General features: G+C 56.7%; 2 protein-coding genes across 2 annotated transcripts; both read right to left on the bottom strand.

Moving 5' to 3' along the window:
- Positions 1–1,966: 1,966 nt before the first annotated feature.
- Positions 1,967–4,776, bottom strand: CCDC194 (coiled-coil domain containing 194). Its single transcript, XM_036498052.2, has 4 exons — positions 4,438–4,776; positions 3,116–3,212; positions 2,767–2,899; positions 1,967–2,371 (listed from the first exon to the last, which is right to left on the bottom strand). Exons 1-4 carry the CDS (start codon positions 4,774–4,776, stop codon positions 2,206–2,208), a joined length of 735 nt encoding a protein of 244 aa, XP_036353945.2. The 3' UTR covers positions 1,967–2,205.
- A 5,686-nt stretch (positions 4,777–10,462) lies between these two features.
- On the bottom strand, positions 10,463–12,494 carry BST2 (bone marrow stromal cell antigen 2). The gene is made up of 3 exons (XM_058657619.1): positions 12,195–12,494; positions 10,840–10,915; positions 10,463–10,676 (listed from the first exon to the last, which is right to left on the bottom strand). The coding sequence occupies exons 1-3, from the start codon at positions 12,492–12,494 to the stop codon at positions 10,465–10,467; spliced, it is 588 nt and encodes a 195-aa protein (XP_058513602.1). The 3' UTR covers positions 10,463–10,464.
- Between the last annotated feature and the right edge of the window lie 5,138 nt (positions 12,495–17,632).

Genomic DNA, 17,632 nt, shown 5'->3' with positions numbered 1-17,632 from the left:
GTGGGAGACCTGGAAGACGCTTCTGGCTCTTGGCTTTGGATCGGCTCAGCTCCAGCCACTGTGGTCACTTGGGAAGTGAATCAACCAATGGAAGATCTTCCTCTCTGTCTCTGCTCCTCTCTGTATATCTGACTTTCTAATAAAAAAATAAAAATAAGAATAAATCTTAAAAAAATATTGAAACATGTGTCCAACCCCCTTCCTCCGTACCTGATCCTCCTTCCGTAATCAGAGGGCCACATGGGCGTACACCCCTCTTAACTATGTAAACAATAATAAAAATAAAATTCAAAATCTTAAAAAAGAGCTTTTTGAAACCTACGTGTATGGGACATTTTCACAAAAGCTCATGGAAAATGAAAGAAGTATGTGTGAGTTTCACAATTTTTTTTTAAAATTTATTCATTTTATTACAGCCAGATATACACAGAGGAGGAGAGACAGAGAGGAAGATCTTCCGTCCGATGATTCACTCCCAAGTGAGCCGCAATGGGCCGGTGCTGCGCCGATCCGCTGCCGGGAACCTGGAACCTCTTCCGGGCCTCCCACATGGGTGCAGGGTCCCAAGGCTTTGGGCCGTCCTCAACTGCTTTCCCAGGGCACAAGCAGGGAGCTGGATGGGAAGTGGAGCTGCCGGGATTAGAACCGGTGTCCATATGGGATCCCGGGGCTTTCAAGGCGAGGACTTTAGCCGCTAGGCCACGCCGCCGGGACCTTCACAATTATTTTTGCACCAGAATAAGTTTATATCTTTATCAATCGAGAGAGCACACACAAGACCCAAAAACAAAATAGATAAAAGCAAAAGATACTCTTTGGAAAACCTAGGGGAAAAGGATCCAGGAAAAATTTATTAAGGCAGATTTACAGAGAGGAGAGACAGAAAGCTCTTCCATCTGCTGGTTCACTCTCCATTTGGCTGTAACGGTCAGAGCTGAGCCGATCCGAAGCCAAGAGCCAGGAGCCTCTTCCGGGTCTCCCACGCGGATGCAGGGTCCCAAGGCTTTGGGCCGTCCTCCACTGCTTTCCCAAGCCACAGGCAGGGAGCTGGATGGGAAGTGGGGCAGCCGGGACTCAAACCCAGGCCCACAGGGGTTCTGGGGCTGCATGTCCAGGCCTGTGGAGACCACACGGCTGGGCTCCCCACGCCAGGTGTTTCTTTCCCTACTCTTCTGATAAGACTGAAGTTATGGAAAACAACAGCTGAGCTCAGACTGGAACGGTAACATTTAAAAAAGTTTATTATTGGAAGGCAGTTAAGAGACAAGGAGAGGCAGAGAGAGACCCTCCACCCACTGCGTCCTCTCCCCAGATGGGTGCGATGGCCAAAGCTGGGCCACCAGCTGCTTCCGGGTCTCCCACACAGGGGACAGGGCCCCAGGCACTGGGCCGTCCTCTGCTGCTTTCCCAGGTACATGAGCAGGGAGCTGGATGGGAAGTGGAGCCGCTGGGACTCGAACCGGTGTCCACGTGGGATGCTAAGCCATAGGTGCTGGCTTTACCCAGTGTTACAACTGCCCAGAAAGGTAAACATGTTTTTTTTAAAAAAAAGGTAACTAAAAATAACACGTCCTGAACTCTAAGAAAAATTGATATGTCAGGGACGTCTACTTGCGTCCACTTTAGGCGCTCGCCCTACATTCTATTCGTGCCTCTTAAATTTCTTCTTCTTGCCGCGTCGTGTGGGCTGCTGCTTCTCAGACAACATTTTAAATGCCTCACGGGGAGACTCTCCTGGGCTGGCTGCTCTTTAAGGGATGTATACCTTTGTTTCGTTGCATCCCTCAGGATGGGAGCACTATATTCACCGCCTCGGACGGAGTCCTCCTGGTTGGGCTGTGTTTTACAAATGTATCTCTTGATTCTTTCTGTGCAAACCCGCCCTGCACCCCCAACTCCCTGAGCCCCTTCCGGAGTCAGGAGTCTCAAGTTGCCCTCTGGCCTCATCTTCCTCCCTGTCTGGTGTTAAGAAAACACCAATTCTTCCAAAACAGCATCCCAGGCACCCATTGTATAGACCAGGTAAACTAAGGCTCCAAGAGGGCCCCTGACCCCGCCCGAGTCCGCAGTCCTTGTGTGTGTGTGTGTGTGTGTGTGTGTTTGAGGGTGGGTGGATGGCAGAGCCGATCACGCCCAGGTGTCTTCCTGAGCAGCTCCCGTTCAGGATCCGTGTGTCCTGAACGGTTCCTGCCGTGCGTCCCCAAGTTACCATCCTGTGGGGGGCTCACTCGCGCTGACCAGGTGCAAGGGGCGTCGGCAGGGTCGAGTCCTAGAGCGAGAGCGCGAGCCAGGACGGACCCGGGTCCTGGAGCGCGTTCCAGGGCGCGGGCCTTTGCGCTGGGGACCACCGAGCTGGACTTCCAGGAAGTGACTGGGGGCAGGGAGGAAAAGGAGAGGGGACGTGGTCAGCAAGCGGGACTCCAGGCCCCTGCGCACTTGGGCGCCCTTCTAGGGCTCCCATTCCCGAAGGTTCCTCAGGTCTAAGGGTCCTCTCATGCCCAGGGCCTCCCACTCCTCGGGGTCCCCTAGCTTCAGCCATAGCCATTCCCAGGATTCCTTCTCCTAGAAACCCCCCACCCATCCTCCCCTGCATACTCCGTTCTCTCCAGCTCCCCGACCTTTCCTGGGAATGTGCACCTGCGTCCAATCCCCGGGACCCAGGCGTGCAGCCCATTCGGCCCCGCCTCCGTCCTCACCTTCCAGGTCACCCCACCTCTCAGTACCCCTGCCCGTCGGTTCGCCTCGCTGGGTGCGCCCCTCACTCACACGCGCTCCCGCAGCGTCACCTCCCGGGCCGCGCAGGCTTCGCTCTGGGCCACAGCGGTGCCCACTTGCCGCTGCGCCTCCTCCAGCAGCTGAGCCGACTCAGTGGCCGCCGCCTCCCAGCGCGCCAGGGCTTCTGTGGGCGCAGGCGTGGGGTGGGAGTGAGGTCGGGAAGGAGACCTCAAGCTCACCTACTCCCATAGACTGTTAGCTTGTTTCAGTGCGTGCTTGCGTCCTGCGCCCAAGCCGCGCGAGGATGTGCCTGGCTTCCTCCGCAGGTGCACCTGTGCTATTTGCATATCTAGCCTTCTCCCTCCCGCCTCGAGCTCCCCTAATCCCTGCAACAACACACCTGCCAGCGCCCCGTTCTCGACCCCCATCTGGGTGCCTTGCGCCTTAGCCTCATCCATCTCCATCTTGAGGGTAGTGAGTTGGGACTGGAGCCGGTCCTGCAGTGAAGGAGGTGGGAGAAGGACGGTGTGAACGCATCCCGCCCTGCCGGGTGGGCGAATTCGGCCTTGAGTGCTCCGAAACTTGTGCCGGCTCCCCACCAGTCTTTGGGGGACGGGCGGCTCTGACCCCCACACCTGCAGGAGGAGGTCTCTTGCCCTCGCCCCACTATCCCACACTCCCATCACTACTTCAAAGCCAGCACTAGCAGGTGCAAAGTCCCTCACCCTCAGGGGGGGTTCAAACACACAGGAGCCATCTGGGGTTCTGGGGTGGGTGGGGCTGAGCTCTGCCTAGAATTCCATGAGAAAGCAGGTCTGACTATCTTAGAATGTGGTAGGGCCTCAAGGGGAAGAAGCAGAACTGGAACCCAGAGTGGGTGTGTGTCACCCGGCTTGCCCCAGGCCCATCTCCCTGGAAGGTCACAAGAGAGGGCAGGATAGAGAGGAGTCCCTGGGCAGCTGCTGCGGTGCAGCTCAGGCTGCCAGCGCTATCCTCATAGCAGAGTGCCGGGTTCAAGTCCTGGTAGCCCCACTTCCCATCCCACTCCCAGCTCGTGCACCTGGGAAAAGCCTGAGACCCTCCACCCACACGGGAGACCTCGATGGAGCTCCTGGAACCTGGCCTGGGCCTGGGTGTGATGGCCTTTGGGGAGCTGAATTTGAGTAGCTTTCTCTCTCTCTCTGCCTTCCAAATGAAAGAAACAAAACAGTTTTCAATTAGAATGTTTTCCAGAAAAAGCTCCCCTGGGCAGGGAGAAGTATACAGCCGTCACTCAAAAATGCAGATGGTCAGGATTTGGAGGGTGGCCTCTCTTTGAGGTTCGGTACTAGAAGAGGTTAAGAGAATCCAGAGGAAGAAGGCGGGCCTGGCTGGTACCTCCCTCCGCTGCCCGCCTCCCCAGGCCAACTTTAGCTTTCTAATTACAGGTGACAGGACTGTCCCTTGTCCACACAAGGCTGCTGGCCGGGGCACGGGCGGCTGGGGGAGGGGCTGGAGTGGGCACAGGGTCCAGGTTAGCCTTGGGGTTCCCCCAGTTGATGTGGCGGGTAGCCCCCGGAGGGACCCCCTCTAATCAGAAGGCAGACTGCAAGGTGAACTGGCCTAGGAGCAGATGAGAGAGGCAGGATGTTGCTGGCGGCTCTCAGTTGGAGAACTGGGAATCCTGCGACATGGGCAGGTGCCACGCCTGTCGTCCCCCAACCCCCGCCGTGGCCCCCCTACCTGCTGGTTCTCGCAGGCCTTCAGAGCCTGCTGCAGCCCCCGACGGCCGCGCTCCGCCTGCACCAGCTGTGCGCTCAGGCTCTCTGCGCGCTGGGCCGCCTCGGCCAGCCTGCGCTGCAGCTCCCGCACCTCGGCCTCGGGCACCCTGGGCGGCGTCGGCGGCGGCACCGTGGCGTTGTGCACCTCTGGTTCGGGGCAAGGAGCCCCCCGGGCGGCCGAGGCGGCCAGGTTCCAGGCCACCAGCGCTCCCCCGGCCGCGGCCGCCGCCAGGAACACGGCTGCCCCGCACAGGGCGAGCAGCCGCCATGCGCGCCCGGGCTCTGGCCCTGGCTCGGCCATGGCCCGCCGTCTGCCCGCAGCTCTGGGCCCCCAGACGGGCCACCAGCCTTTAATTGGCACCTTGGGGACTCCAGGGACACCCACGGTCCCGCCCCTTGAGGCTGTGGCTGGAGTCCTTAGGGAGAAGGACAGGGGGTGTGTGGGGGGGTTGGGTCCGCCCCAGGGGCACTGGGGAGGGAGGAGGATGTGTGGGTCCTGGGTTCTAGCCCTGCCTGTCTCAGTTTCCCCATTCTGTGTAGGAGACAGCGGTGGCCTCAGGGCTGGGTGGGAGGCGTCGCTGCAGCCGCGGAGGAGCTGGGTTTGATTGGACCCATTTAGTGGACGCGGAGACCGTGGCCACTCAGCCAGCCAAGGTGAGGCTGCCACGGCCAAGGGGCAGGAGGACAAGCCCGCGTATCCTGGTCCGTTTGTCCCCGGGGCCACCAGAGGGCGACCACACCACAGGAACGGGTTAGGGAGCCGCTCCGCACCCGTTCCGGGAGTTCAGAACCCACCCCGCCCTCCGCGCCCCATTGTTTCCAAAGTCCCCACCCTCCAGCCACCCCTTCCTTAAGACTTCCCTACCCGTGCACTGCTCTTTTTAAAATTTTACTTAGTATTATTATCACTTTATCATACAGTTCCATAGACCCTGGATTTCCCACACCCCTCCCCAATCCTCTCTCCCCCCACCACTGAGTTCCACTATATTATTACTATATTATAAATCTTCATACGCGGCCATATGTCCGTCATTGCGGGCATGGACAATGGCAGAGTCCAGCATCCTATTGTCAAGATACAGTGGACAGTTTTATTGTAAGTCCATCTTTGTCTGCAAGTAGAGATGCTTACTGCATTGTATCCTCACATCTGGATAGGATAGTCTCCATGACACAGTTACTATACATCCCTTTAAATGAAAAGCCACGATACAAAATCAGCAACAGGAAGAAAAATAGAAATTTACAATGCCGTGAAGTTAAATAACATGCTACTGAATGACTAACGTGTCGCTGAAGAAATGAAAAAGAAAATCAAGAACCTTCTTGAAGAAAATGATGCTACTGTATGATCTATGGGTCAGCGAAGAATTTAATGAGAAAGTTTTTTAAAGAGATAAAACTAACAAAAAATGTCAAAACCCCTGAGATGCAGTTTCCACTGATCTTTGTCGGTGAGATGGGTCTCCTGTAAGTAAAAAATAAATGAGTCTTGTTTTTTTAAAATCCAGTGTACTAATCTATTGTGTTTGAGTGATTAGTTTAGTCCATTTACATCCCGGGTTAATAGGATTGGGTGGTAATTTGGTCCTGTCATTTCAGCAATGCATCCTTCATTGATTTAGTCTCCTGTTGTTATTTTACTGGGATGTTCTTCACATTTGCCCTTGGTGGGTGCTATTCCTCTTCTCTGTCAAGAGAATATCTTTAAGGATCATTTGTAGGGTAGGTTTGGAAGAGGCGTATTCTTTTAACTTTCCTTTGTTGTAGAATTTTATTTCTTTTTCAAAGACAAAGGAGAGTTTGCTGGGTATGCTATCCTGGGCAGACAATGTTTTGCTTTTAGAATCTGGAATATGTCGCTGTATTCTCTTCTGGCCTGTAGAGATTCCTGGGAGAGGTCCCCTGTGAGTTTAACTGCATTCCTTTATATGTGCGTGTGTATATATATATAATATACAATATACTACATATAATATATTATATATATATAATTGCAAAGTTAGATATACAGACAGGAGACAGAGAGAAAGACCCTCCATCTGATGATTCACTCCCCAAGCGGCCGCATCGGCTGGAGCTGAGCTGATCCAAAGCCAGGAACCAGGAGCCTGTTCAGGGTCTCCCACGCGGGTGCAGGGTCCCAAGGCTTTGGGCCGTCCTCCACTGCTTTCCCAGACCACAGGCAGGGAGCTGGATGGGAAGTGGAGCAGCCGGGACAGGAACTGGTGCCCCCATGGGATCTCAGTGTGTGGAAGGGGAAGATTTAGCCTGTCAGCCGTGGTCTTGCCCTGGTCAATGTCCTTCCTCGAGGGAAGCTGGAGGGGCACGGTCAGCGCGTGCAGGCCCCTGATTGGTCTGTACTGCCCACCTGCTGCGCACACGAGCTCACAACATAACTACGACTTTTACTCAGTGAGACGCGGGAGCCAAGAGTGACCACCAGCCTGTGGTGATCAGCCACACAATTGCTCCCTGTAAGCCAGGTTAATGATTACGGGCTGTGGGTTCTGGGAGGACCGTCCGGCACTAGGCGAAGACATCAAAGCTATCCGCGGTCTTGGCAACAACAACATGGAACATCCAGACTAATGACTAATGGTTGTGTTTTCGGCCACTGCCCTACCCTTCCACCCAAAGCCACAGGGGCCGGGCCCCCACGTCATGACCCCACTAAGACAATGACCTTGCGACAATTCACCCACGTGGCTTTCCATGAAAGCAAGAACAGCTTCAGGCAGCTGGTACGCAGTGCGTCTCGCTCGGCTGGACCGCGGCTAGCACACCCAAGCCTATTGTCTTCGCGGTTGCCGGCGGGTGTAATAGTTAACTTTGGGTCTTGGGCAACTGGAATTCCAGTGGGAGAAGATCCCCAACACCCTGATGGGTGGGTGATACCGTGTTCTCTTGGGCAATTGAATGGTGGCAAAGGCAGTAAGGGGGGCTGGTGCCATGGCTCAAAAGGCTAATCCTCCACCTTCAAGCACCAGCATCCCATATGGGCACTGGTTCACGTCCTGGCTGCTCCTCTTCCGAGCCAGCTCCCTGCCTATAGACCTGGGAAAGCAGCAGAGAACGGCCTAAGCATTTGGGGCCCTGCACCTACATGGGAGACCCGGATGGAGCTTCTGGCTCCTACCTGCGTTTGGCCCACCGTGTCAGTTGTGGCCACTTGGGGATGAACTAGCAGATGGGAGAGCTTTCTCTCCTCCCTCTCTGGAGAATAAATAAAATAAGTATTGCTAAAACAATTTTATGTATTGGAAAGAGTTACAGAGAAAGGGAAACGGAGAAAGATTTTCTATCTGCTGGCTCATCGCTTAAAGAGGCTCCATCTGGGTCTCCCACGTGGGAGCAGGGTCCCAAGGCTTTGGGCCGTCCTCGACTGCTTTCCCAGGCCACAGGCAGGGAGCTGGGTGGGAAGCGGAGCAGCCGGGACTTGAACTGGGTGCTCTGTCCTGAAAAGGATGATAGTTTACCCCGGAGGGTGTTCACCTGCTGCCCCTCACAATGTCAAGGTTTGATCCCTGAGATGTGGCGGAGAGGGGGCTGGGTGGATACAAAGCTGGCTGGGGCCCCTGGAGAACACCCGAGCCCCCCAAACCCTGGGTGGGGCACATCTTTGCATCCAAGTCCACTGAAAGGACCCTGGGAAGGAAGAAAGAGAAGAATGTGGGGACGAGTTTATCCCGGAGCTTTGACACGGGAGTTTGCAGGTCAGGTTCACCCACTGGGCAAATCTGCCTCAACAAGAGGCGTGGTTGGGGGTTGTGGGGGTGTGCGTGGGAGGGGCTTCAGGTGGCTGAGTGTGGAGGGGTGCCAGTTCCAGCCACCAGGGGTCGCTCTCTTAACTGGATACTGGGCGCTTGCCTGGCAGTGGAGCAGGGCCATGGTGTGCCCGCTTCCCGGGGGCAGTGTAGGTGCCTGGAGGACCCTTGACCTTGGTCTAGGCAGAGCTGAAGATGACCAACATCCGTTTCCAGCCAGATGGGCACCCCAAGAAGCCAGGGGGACCGAGGTGAGCCTGCCCTGAGGAGTGGACATCCTCAACCACTCCCAGGGAGGGGACACGCAGACGTCCCCAGGCACTGGTTGGTGTGTGGTCGCAATATTCCAAGGCACAAGGGGGTTCCCACCCTGAGCACAGAGGACAGCCCAGCCCAAGGGTGGGGCTGCACTGGAGGAACGGTGCTCCTGGTGGCAGGTGGGCTGAGGGTGGACAAAGGGCCTTGGGCAGGGAGGTGGGTGGACAGAGGGAGGGTGTGCAGAGGGCTGAGCAGGGGTGGGTGAGGAGGGAACAGACCCAAGGCAAGGAGGGCTCATGTGTGCAGCCCCTCCCCGCCCCGGGAAGGAAGGGTTTTATCTCTTCCCTCCTTTTATAGGCCCTAGGTCCCCTGTGTTTGTGCTAGCCCCAGGGTCAGGACCAGGGTCAGGAAACTCTAAACAATAGTTGGATTCCAACAGGCCTGGGAGGAAAGATAACAGAGAAGACAGCATTTCAGAGTGGGAAAAGTGTGCAGGGCAGGGAGTCTGGCTGGAGAAGGGGTTCCTGGGCATAGGTGGCACAGGGGAACAAGGACGGACTGCTTGGGCCCAGCCAGCTGGCGTGTGTCTGTAGGTCCCGGGTTCGAGCTGAGCCCTAACAGGTGTTGGGCTGCAAGAGGCAGAAACCTCACAGGACACCAGGCTACTGGGCCCCCCACCCGCACCCCGGCCTCAGCTTTCTGGGGGATCCCGGGAGGGGAAGTGCCAGGAGATGGAAGGACTCTCCAAGGGGCTGCAGGTGGGGAGGAGCCTGCCTACATCGCCAGGAACATTGCAGAGTGGTCCAGCCTGGGTATACAGGGGAGCCCCAAAGGGCAAGGGCCACAAAAGACCTTCAGAGGGGCTAAGACTCCACCTGTCACGCTGGCATCCTGTATGGGCACAGGTTTGAGTCCCAGCTGCTCCACTTCCAATCCAGCTCCCTGCTAATGCAGATTTACAGAGAGGAGAGACAGAAAGATCTTCCATCCACTGGTCCACTCCCCAAGTGGCCACAGCAGCCAGAGCTGAGCCAATCTGAAGCCAGGAGCCAAGAGCTTCTTCCAGGTCTCCCACGCAGGTGCAGGGTCCCAACGCTTGGGGCTGTCCTAGGCCACAAGCAGGGCACTGGATGGGAAGTGGGGTTGCTGGGACACGAACCAGCACCCTTTATGGTGTGTCAGCACTTACAGGTGCAGGATTAGCTAAGTGAGTCAACGCACTGGCCCCAATAAATCTTTAAAAGTGAAAAAGGACACCCTGGGAACTTGAGAGCAAGGCCTTTATTTGTTAAAGCTGGAAGACCCCAGAGCAAAATGACCCCCTTAAAAACCGTGACAGCAGAGAGTGGCTGCCCGGCCCCCTACCCCGTCCAAGCCCGGAACTCACTCCAGCTCTGGGGTAGGGGTGGGGAGGCAGCACCCTGTCCCCTCTGGCTCCCACGTCACCCAATACTTCATGACTCCTCCGCAGAATCCCCGTGGCTTCTCCCTTCACCCTCCCCCCTGCCGCTTGTGTCCCTCTGCCCCTGGCGGTCGCCTCCAGGCGCATCACTTCCAGGTAATGTTGGAGTCCGCCAGGTGTTAAGGCTGAGAAAAAGTAAGAGGGACTTGAAGAAAGCAGGTGTACAGAATGGCCCCGCCCTCCACCAAGCTCCTCCCATCCGCCAGCCTCTCACCAGACCACGCCCCCGCCTTCCACCACCATGGGGACCCCCTGTTCACCTGCAGCCCCCCCGGATCTCAGAACTACAGGTTCGCTGCCGTCCAGCACAGACCCAGCAGCGCAACCTTCTCTAGGAGTTGGTCTGACGCTCTGGACCCGGTCGAGTGGGCTTGCTTGTCTTCGAGTGAATTAGCTTGTGTTCTGCAGCAGAGAAGGGGCCAGCTGTGGGGGACGGCGGGGTGCCGGCTCCTGGGCCCCTCTCCACCCAAACCCCCACCGTACCGCACCTCAATCCTGCTCAAGACAAGGCAGCAGCCAGGCCCCCTCTGCCCATGGAATGGTGTGACTGTGGGACCAGGCCTTCTCTCGCTGGCCCCAGGGTAGAGGGCACCAAAGCAGCTAGGGGTTTGAGGGCTAGGGATCTTGGGGTTAGTGTGGGGGTACCCCACCTTAGTTGATCCACCTCCATCAGAGCATCTTGTAGCTTCTTCTTCAATGTCTCGGTCTCTCCTGGAGGTTGTGGGGACAGAGCGGGGTGTGTGTGTCTTCACGTGGCCACCTCATTTCTCAGACCGCACTATGGGGGGCCATGCCCTACCCCCACAGCAGCCCCTTCCCACCCTGCCTCCTTCTCCTCCCTGCAGTCCTGGGGCGCCCCCCCCCCTTTTCTTACCTTGAAGTTCCTGTATCTGCATTTGCTGGCTCAGAGTTTCGGCCTTCCTTGCTTCCAGGGATTTGGTCAAGCTCACCTGGGAGCGAGGATGGTCAGACATCACGGTCCCCTCCCTGGTCCCTTACAGCCCCCTTTTTCATATTTTTGAGAAAGTTGATTCCTTTTTTGTGTCTTTGGAAGTCAAGGAGAGAGAGGGCTCTTCCATCCACTGGCTCACTCCCCCAGGTGCCCACGGCAGGCAGGGCTGGGGCCCAGGCTGCACCTGAGAGCTCCCTCCGGTCTCCCCTGTGGGTTCAGGGGACCAGGCACTTCCGGCGTGTGCTTGCACAGAGGGCTGGAGTCAGAGGCCAGAGCTGGGACTTGTACAGCAGCGCTATTCCCAACACCCCGCACGTCCTCATGAAACCTCTTGTCCCTCAGCGTCCAGCCCAGAAGAAAAGCCACCAACCAGTGTGACATCCCCAAAAGAGGAGCTTCGGGGCCCCCATTGCCTCCATGTTCCATCGCTCCAGAGGTTCTGTGAGCCCAGATCCCGGGAGAAACTTCCAGATTGGAGCTAGCCTTATGGTGTAGCAGGCGAATCCCCCACCTGCATCGCACACGCAGTGCTCGGATCCCATATGGGCGCTGGCTCGTGTCCCGGCAGCCCCACTTCCCCCCCCCCAGCTCCCTGCCTGTGGCCTGGGAAAGCAGTGGAGGACGGCCCAAAGCCTTGGGACCCTGCACCCACGTGGGAGACCTGGAGGAGGCTCGTGGCTCCTGGCTGTGGATCAGCCGGCTCAGCTCTGGCCGTTGCGGCCCCTTGGAGAGTGAAGCAGTGGATACAAGATCTTTCTGTCCTCCTTTTCTCTCTGTGATTCTAATCTTTTAAATAAATCTGAAAAAAGGAACTTTCACAACCCCCTGAAGATCTGAAGAGGCGTCCCAAACCCAGACTTGGGGTGGGGTGTGGGGGTGGGACTTCCCCTGTCCATGTTAGTAATGCCATGGAAGTTTCTAGGTCCGCCCCACCAGCCCAGGACCTGTTCTGGTCCCCACCTAACTCCTCCTGGGACCCCCATCACCATGCCACCCCCCCAGACAGGTGCAGGTGGAGTCTTAAGGTCCCTGCACCGAGAGCTGGAATGTGTCTCCTCCCAGTCCTATTGGGGATCCCCAGCCCGCGCCCTGCGCACCCCACCTTTGAGTGCTGCAGGCCCCGCACGCCCTTATTCAACAGGGCAGTCAGCAGAAGTTCCCCAAACTGGCCAGGGGGACAGTGAGGAAAGTCTGGGCCCAGGGGCGGGTTCAAGGCCTCCCCTCCACGGTGGCAGTTTCAAGTCCCCCGCCCCCAGACATCATGGCGGGTGGCTCACCACAGTGTGGTTACAGGTGCTGGCCTGGTTCTCCGAGGCCAGCAGCCTGTGCTGGATCCCGCTGAGCTGGTGCTCCAGGAAGCGGGTGGCATTGCGACACCGCTGCTCTGCTCGGAGCCCTTCCAGGCACGCTTCGCTGTTGGCCCTGCTGGCGAAGATGCCCACAGTTATGCCCAGCAAGATGACCAGCAGCAGCATGGCCAGCACCCACAGCAGCGGCACCCGCCGGCCCCAGAACGCCTCCTTCTCCTCCTTCATGTCCACGGACTCGGGCCACGAGTGGTAAAACGCGGGTGCCATGTAGGGCGCACTGCTCAGATGCACCGAGTGAGGCCAAGCTGCTGGACTCCCCCTGGGGCTGCCCTCACCACATGCACACACAGACTTTCTGACCAATCACGACCTGCAGGAAGTTCCTGAATGGCAGGAGAAACACTCTGTCGGGGCGATCTGCCAGCACTGACCCGGCAGTTTCGATTTCCCAGGGCCAGAGTGGAGTTGGATCTCCCACTCAGCTGTCCTAGGGGGATGCGGGTGGGGCTCGTCTGCCTGGGACCTGGGGGCCCTCCCACGCTCCCGCCCCTGCCTTGCTGCTCTTGTGTCCGAGTGCCTGCTGCCCGCCCTGCGCCCTGCAGCTCTGCTGGATTACACCTGAAGGGGCAGAGGCCACTGCCCCGATCCAGCCCCTTGCTAGGGGAACAGGCTACCCGCTTGGCTGGGGGGTGGGGCAGGCCTGGATCTGATTCCAGAAACCGGGATCTTATTATTTGTGGGGCGGGGGGCGGTGCTCAGGGGGTACCATGGTAACGCCACAGAGGTTCATCTAACGACTACCCCTCCACCCCGACGACTGCATGGAAGGGACCCAGGGTCATTTGTGTGGACTCCGTGGGTGACCCAGACTGCAGTTTCCTAGGTGGCCTGCAGGGCAAGAAAGCCACCATGGAGTGGTTGTTGGTCCTCCTGTTGGACGGGGGAGGAGCTGAGCGGACCCGGCGGCTCCAAGAGAGGGAGAAACAGGTCAGGGGGAGGGTATCCAGTAGGTGTGTGCCAGGACGCACAGGACAGCAAGGAGCACCTGCCAGGGCGCACGGGACAGCAAGGAGCACCTGCCAGGGCACACGGGACAGTGGGAGTGTTAGGGTCCAAAATCGTCTCCCCGCCCCCGCCCCCTTGGTCAGCAAAGAACCAGACATGGACGCAATCAGCAAGCAGAGTTTATTGAGCTGGCCAGCCAGGGTCGAGCTCCTCACACGGACACGCAGGACATTGTTTTCTTCTTTTCAAATGCTACACAAGGCCAAAAGCCCTCCTTCAAATAGCACTTCTGCATGCCATAAAAAATGAGTTTTTAATTATAATTTAAATGTTTGCAAAACTTACTTGTTTCCTTATATATTTAAAACGCAGAGAAAGAGAGGAAAACAGAGATGTTCCAGTTGCTGGCTCACTGACAACAGCAACCAAGACTATGCCAAGCTGAAACCAGGAGTTTGGAGCTCCATCCGGTCTCTCGATGAAGCGAGACCCCGAGCCAGGGACAAGCCAGATTTTTATAGTCCAGTTTGGCCGTTATAGCAAAGCCCGCGCCCACGAAAAACACTGCAATCATTTTAAAGCAAATACAAAACACTCCAATCAAATACAGGTAAGACTAAAGGCCCGCGAAATGCCTCAAGTCCCTATTCATCATGACAAGACAAGACTATTCTAAGCTAAGGGGTTACAGATGCAAGGCAATAGGTAACATATCTGTGAAATACAGGGCATGGGGCTATTCACGCTTACCCTTAGGGCCACTGACCCTTACAGCCAGAGCCTGGGTGTGGGGGACAAGTTATTTGCAAAATCTTCTCCTTTTTTTAAGTTCAAGTTGCTTCTAACTTATTGAAACTACTCCTAGTATTTAGGTCTTTTAACATTTTGGTTGCCTCTAACAGGAGCACAGCGGCCAGGGGACAGGGGACAGCGGAGGCGCCGTGGCCAGGGCGCAGGGGACAGCGGGGGCACCGTGGCCAGGGCGCAGGGGACAGCGGGGGCGCCGCGGCCAGGGCGCAGGGGACAGCGGGCTCGCAGCAACCAGGAGGGGAGAGGCACCTTTTGTGTCAAGATTCTCCGATTGATTTGGGGGACATGAGGGTCCCCCCCAAGTGCCTTGCCAGGATGTCCAGGGGCAATCAACCCCAGGAGAGGGCTGGGACCTGGGCCGTGGGGGGCTGGGAGAGCCCTGGTGGACGATCTTCGGTTGGGAAGTGGGTGGATTCCTGCGGGAGGCAGCCGGAAGGATTTTGCGTGTTTTTTTCCTGTGGTTTCTTGGGAAGCCCCTGAGTCCGTCAATTCCAATGTTTGTCTAACTGGGTCAGAGGGGAGGTGGGGGCAAAGCCTCCCAGGGACACCTGTTCCAGGCCTGCAGTGCGACTTCTACCCCTCCCTACCCCGGCTCACCTCCCACCCCTGCACCCCCTTGGGGTCTAACAGCCAGGAAGTAGGGGCAGTGTGACCTGACCAACAGGGTCCAGGGACAGCCAGGTGCTGTCTGGTGTCCAACCAAGGAGGGTTTCCTGTAAACTGTCCACATCCCCCCAAAAAAGGAAAAAAAAAATCCTGCTGTATTCCGGGGACTTGCAGAAGTTTCTGGAAGGCTGAGGCTCAGGCCAGTATCCGCTGCCCCAGATCCTGCAAAGCTGGGTCAGAGGTGGGCATGTGGGACGGCGGAGGGTGCCGGAGGCCAGCTGCAGCCGAGTTCAGGGCTTCGAGAAGGGTGCATGGAATAGGCGTGAAGAAATGGACCCCTACAATTTCACGATCGTCACAGACAATGCACGAAGGCTGTCCTCTTCATTTACACAGAAGCAGTCACAAACATTTGCACAGACTTTTCACGCCATGGTCAAGTGGGCTTCTCTAACGAGACTCTGCCATTTGCTTCCCTTTAAGGCAGGATATTAACAGAGCATATCAATCGGAAACATTCCTGTTACAGTCTTCATGCTACAAATTAAATCAGTTCAGGGAAGAAAGGAACCAAAGAAGGAGGAACCTAAACATCAAGGAAAGAAAACCCTAAACATAATAGATCCCCACTACCCCTGTGGAGTAAAATCCCCACATTAGCGTGTTTTCCATTCTGCAACTCTCCCGGCCATATGGTCAATGGGGGCAGCCCAGACAGCATGGACTGTCAAAGGCCCTTTTGCCAAGTAATAACCAAACAGTGCCTCAATAGATTGCAGAACTCTGAGCGGAGTGCATCGGGTGCCCATGCAAAGGGGGGTGGAACTGCCTCGAGGTGGTCACAGAGATGTGCGTGGGCCTTGCCTTGCAGTGGGGGAGCCCCCTGTGCCTTGCCTGCAGGGGAGGGGCTCTGCTCACACCTTCCTGTCTTCCACACCCCCTGCATGAACCCCAGCAGGGTGAGTCCCAGCGGGTTGAGTAGGTACTTATGGCAAAGCTCAGAATGAGGGACCAGACAGGTGAGGATGGTGGGCTCGGTACATTAAGAAAGAAATAAGGGGCGCGTGCCCTGTGGGAACCAGGTTCAATGGCAGGGAGGGCAGGGCTTGGGGCCTCAGGACACCTGCCGAAGTCGCCGCGTGGGTAGCCAGACAATATTCCTGCAATCGGGAGGCTGGGAGCACCCGTGCCGTTAGTGGGGGTACGGGCAGGACTTGGGGTGTGGGCTTCTCTGGTGGGGATTCCTGGACCCCTCAGACACACATATGCTAACGTCTAGCTTCCTGCCCCACCGACATTTCTGGTTCACCCGCCCAGAGGACACCCGGGCTAAGGGAGGGACCCAGCATGCCGTGTGTCTCTGTGTGTGTCTTTCGTCACATCCACCTGACTGCTGAAACAATGTTACATTCACGACAAAGTATTATTGCAAATGAGAGGCGAGGTAGGCCTGGCGGGTGGTCTAGCGGCTCAAATACTGGCCTTAAATGCGCCAGGATCCCATGTGGGCGCCGGTTCTAATCCCGGCAGCTCCACTTCCCATCCAGCTCCCTGCCTGTGGCCTGGGAAAGCAGTGGAGGACGGCCCAAAGCCTTGGGACCCTGCACCCATGTGGGAGACCTGGAGGCTCCTGGTTCCCTGGCTGTTGCGGTCACTTGGGGCGTGCAAATCTTCTGTCTTTCCTTCTCTCTGTAAATCTAATCTGCCTTTCCAATAAAAACAAATAAATCTTTTTTAACTTTTTTTATGATGTTTACATAGTTGATCAGGAAAAGCAAATAAATCTTTAAATATGAAGCAGGAACAGCGAGTTTTTGCGAACAGGGTTTGAGAGCGGAGCTGGTACGTCACTGCGGATGGCAGCGCAGACGCTGTGGTCGGGCCGTCTGCCACCCTCACGGCTCCCCGGCGCTGACTCTCACCACAGCTGTTTCCTGGCCATGAACCCGTGGGCCTCGCTGCAGCGACCTGTGTGGGTGCCACTTCCTCCAGACAGCTGTTTTTCTCAGAATAGATCCTGAGAAAAGGGCCGACACTGTATGCACTTGACTCCTTTCCCTCACGCTGGATTAAAGATGGACCTTGGGCCCAGCGCTGTAGCCTAGTCGCTAATTCCTCGCCTTGCTCATGCCGGGATCCCATAGGGGCACGGGTTCTAATCCCGGCTGCTCCACTTCCCATCCAGCTCTATTTGTGGCGTGGGAAAGCAGTGGAGGACGGCCCAAAGCCTTGGGACCCTGCACCTGCGTGGGGGACCCAGAAGCGGTTCTTGACTCCTGGCTTCAGGTTGGCTCAGCTCCAGCCGTTGCAGTCACTTGGGGAGTGAATCATCGGATAGAAGATCTTCCTGTCTCTCCTCCTCTCTGACTTTGCAATAAAAATAAAGACATATTAAAGCAAGACAAAGCCACTGGTGGAATATTGTAACACCCAGACGTGGGTCGTATGGCAAATATTCAAGGATTCATCACTTGTGTAAGTGAACCATGTGTTCCTCTTTTTTTTTTTTAAGATTTATTTACTCATGGAAAGGCAGATTTACAGAGAGAAGGAGGGAGAGAAGAATATCCAAGGGAGGAATCTTCCAGCAGGGAGCTGGATGGGAAGTGGGGCAGCCGGGACTTGAACCCTTGAACCTGCACCGACATGGGAATCCGGCGATTGCAGGACAAGGATTTCGCGACAAGAATGGAGAGTTAGTTCCCCAGGCACCTGCACCGGTGCTGCAAGGGCATCTGGGTAATGTAGTCCCGCTGTGTAGTCCGGGTGCTCCCCTTACTGGCGGAAGCGGATTGGAGGTGATACATTGCCAGACCTTCTTCCGCAAACGTCGCTCTGTGAGCGACTGAAGAAGACGTGACTCAACATCTGCACCCGATTGGTCAGTCGTCGCTCCGGGCATGCGCTCTGGAGCGACGCGGGGAGGCGTGCGTCGTCTTCGCTGCGCCCTCTGGGAGTTGTAGTCCGGCTGCGGGGGAGGCGGA

Source organism: Ochotona princeps, chromosome 33 (genome assembly GCF_030435755.1).
Source record: "Ochotona princeps isolate mOchPri1 chromosome 33, mOchPri1.hap1, whole genome shotgun sequence".
NCBI lineage: Eukaryota > Metazoa > Chordata > Mammalia > Lagomorpha > Ochotonidae > Ochotona > Ochotona princeps.
The sequence above is the reverse complement of the archived record's forward strand: the minus strand, read 5'-3'. Positions and strand labels throughout refer to the sequence as shown.

Bases quoted from the DNA above. Each gene is read 5' to 3' on its own strand.
- CCDC194 (XM_036498052.2), bottom strand. From the start codon at position 4,776: ATGGCCGAGCCAGGGCCAGAGCCCGGGCGCGCATGGCGGCTGCTCGCC. The intron at 2,900-3,115 runs GTGTGTTGTTGC...CTGCGCCCACAG, and splicing joins CGAGAACGGGGCGCTGGCAG to AAGCCCTGGCGCGCTGGGAG. The intron at 2,372-2,766 runs GTGAGTGAGGGG...CCCTGCCCCCAG, and splicing joins GTGACGCTGCGGGAGCGCGT to TCACTTCCTGGAAGTCCAGC.
- BST2 (XM_058657619.1), bottom strand. From the start codon at position 12,494: ATGGCACCCGCGTTTTACCACTCGTGGCCCGAGTCCGTGGACATGAAG. The intron at 10,916-12,194 runs GTGAGCCACCCG...CCTCGCTCCCAG, and splicing joins GCACCTGTAACCACACTGTG to GTGAGCTTGACCAAATCCCT. The intron at 10,677-10,839 runs GTAAGAAAAGGG...CACAACCTCCAG, and splicing joins GCAGATACAGGAACTTCAAG to GAGAGACCGAGACATTGAAG.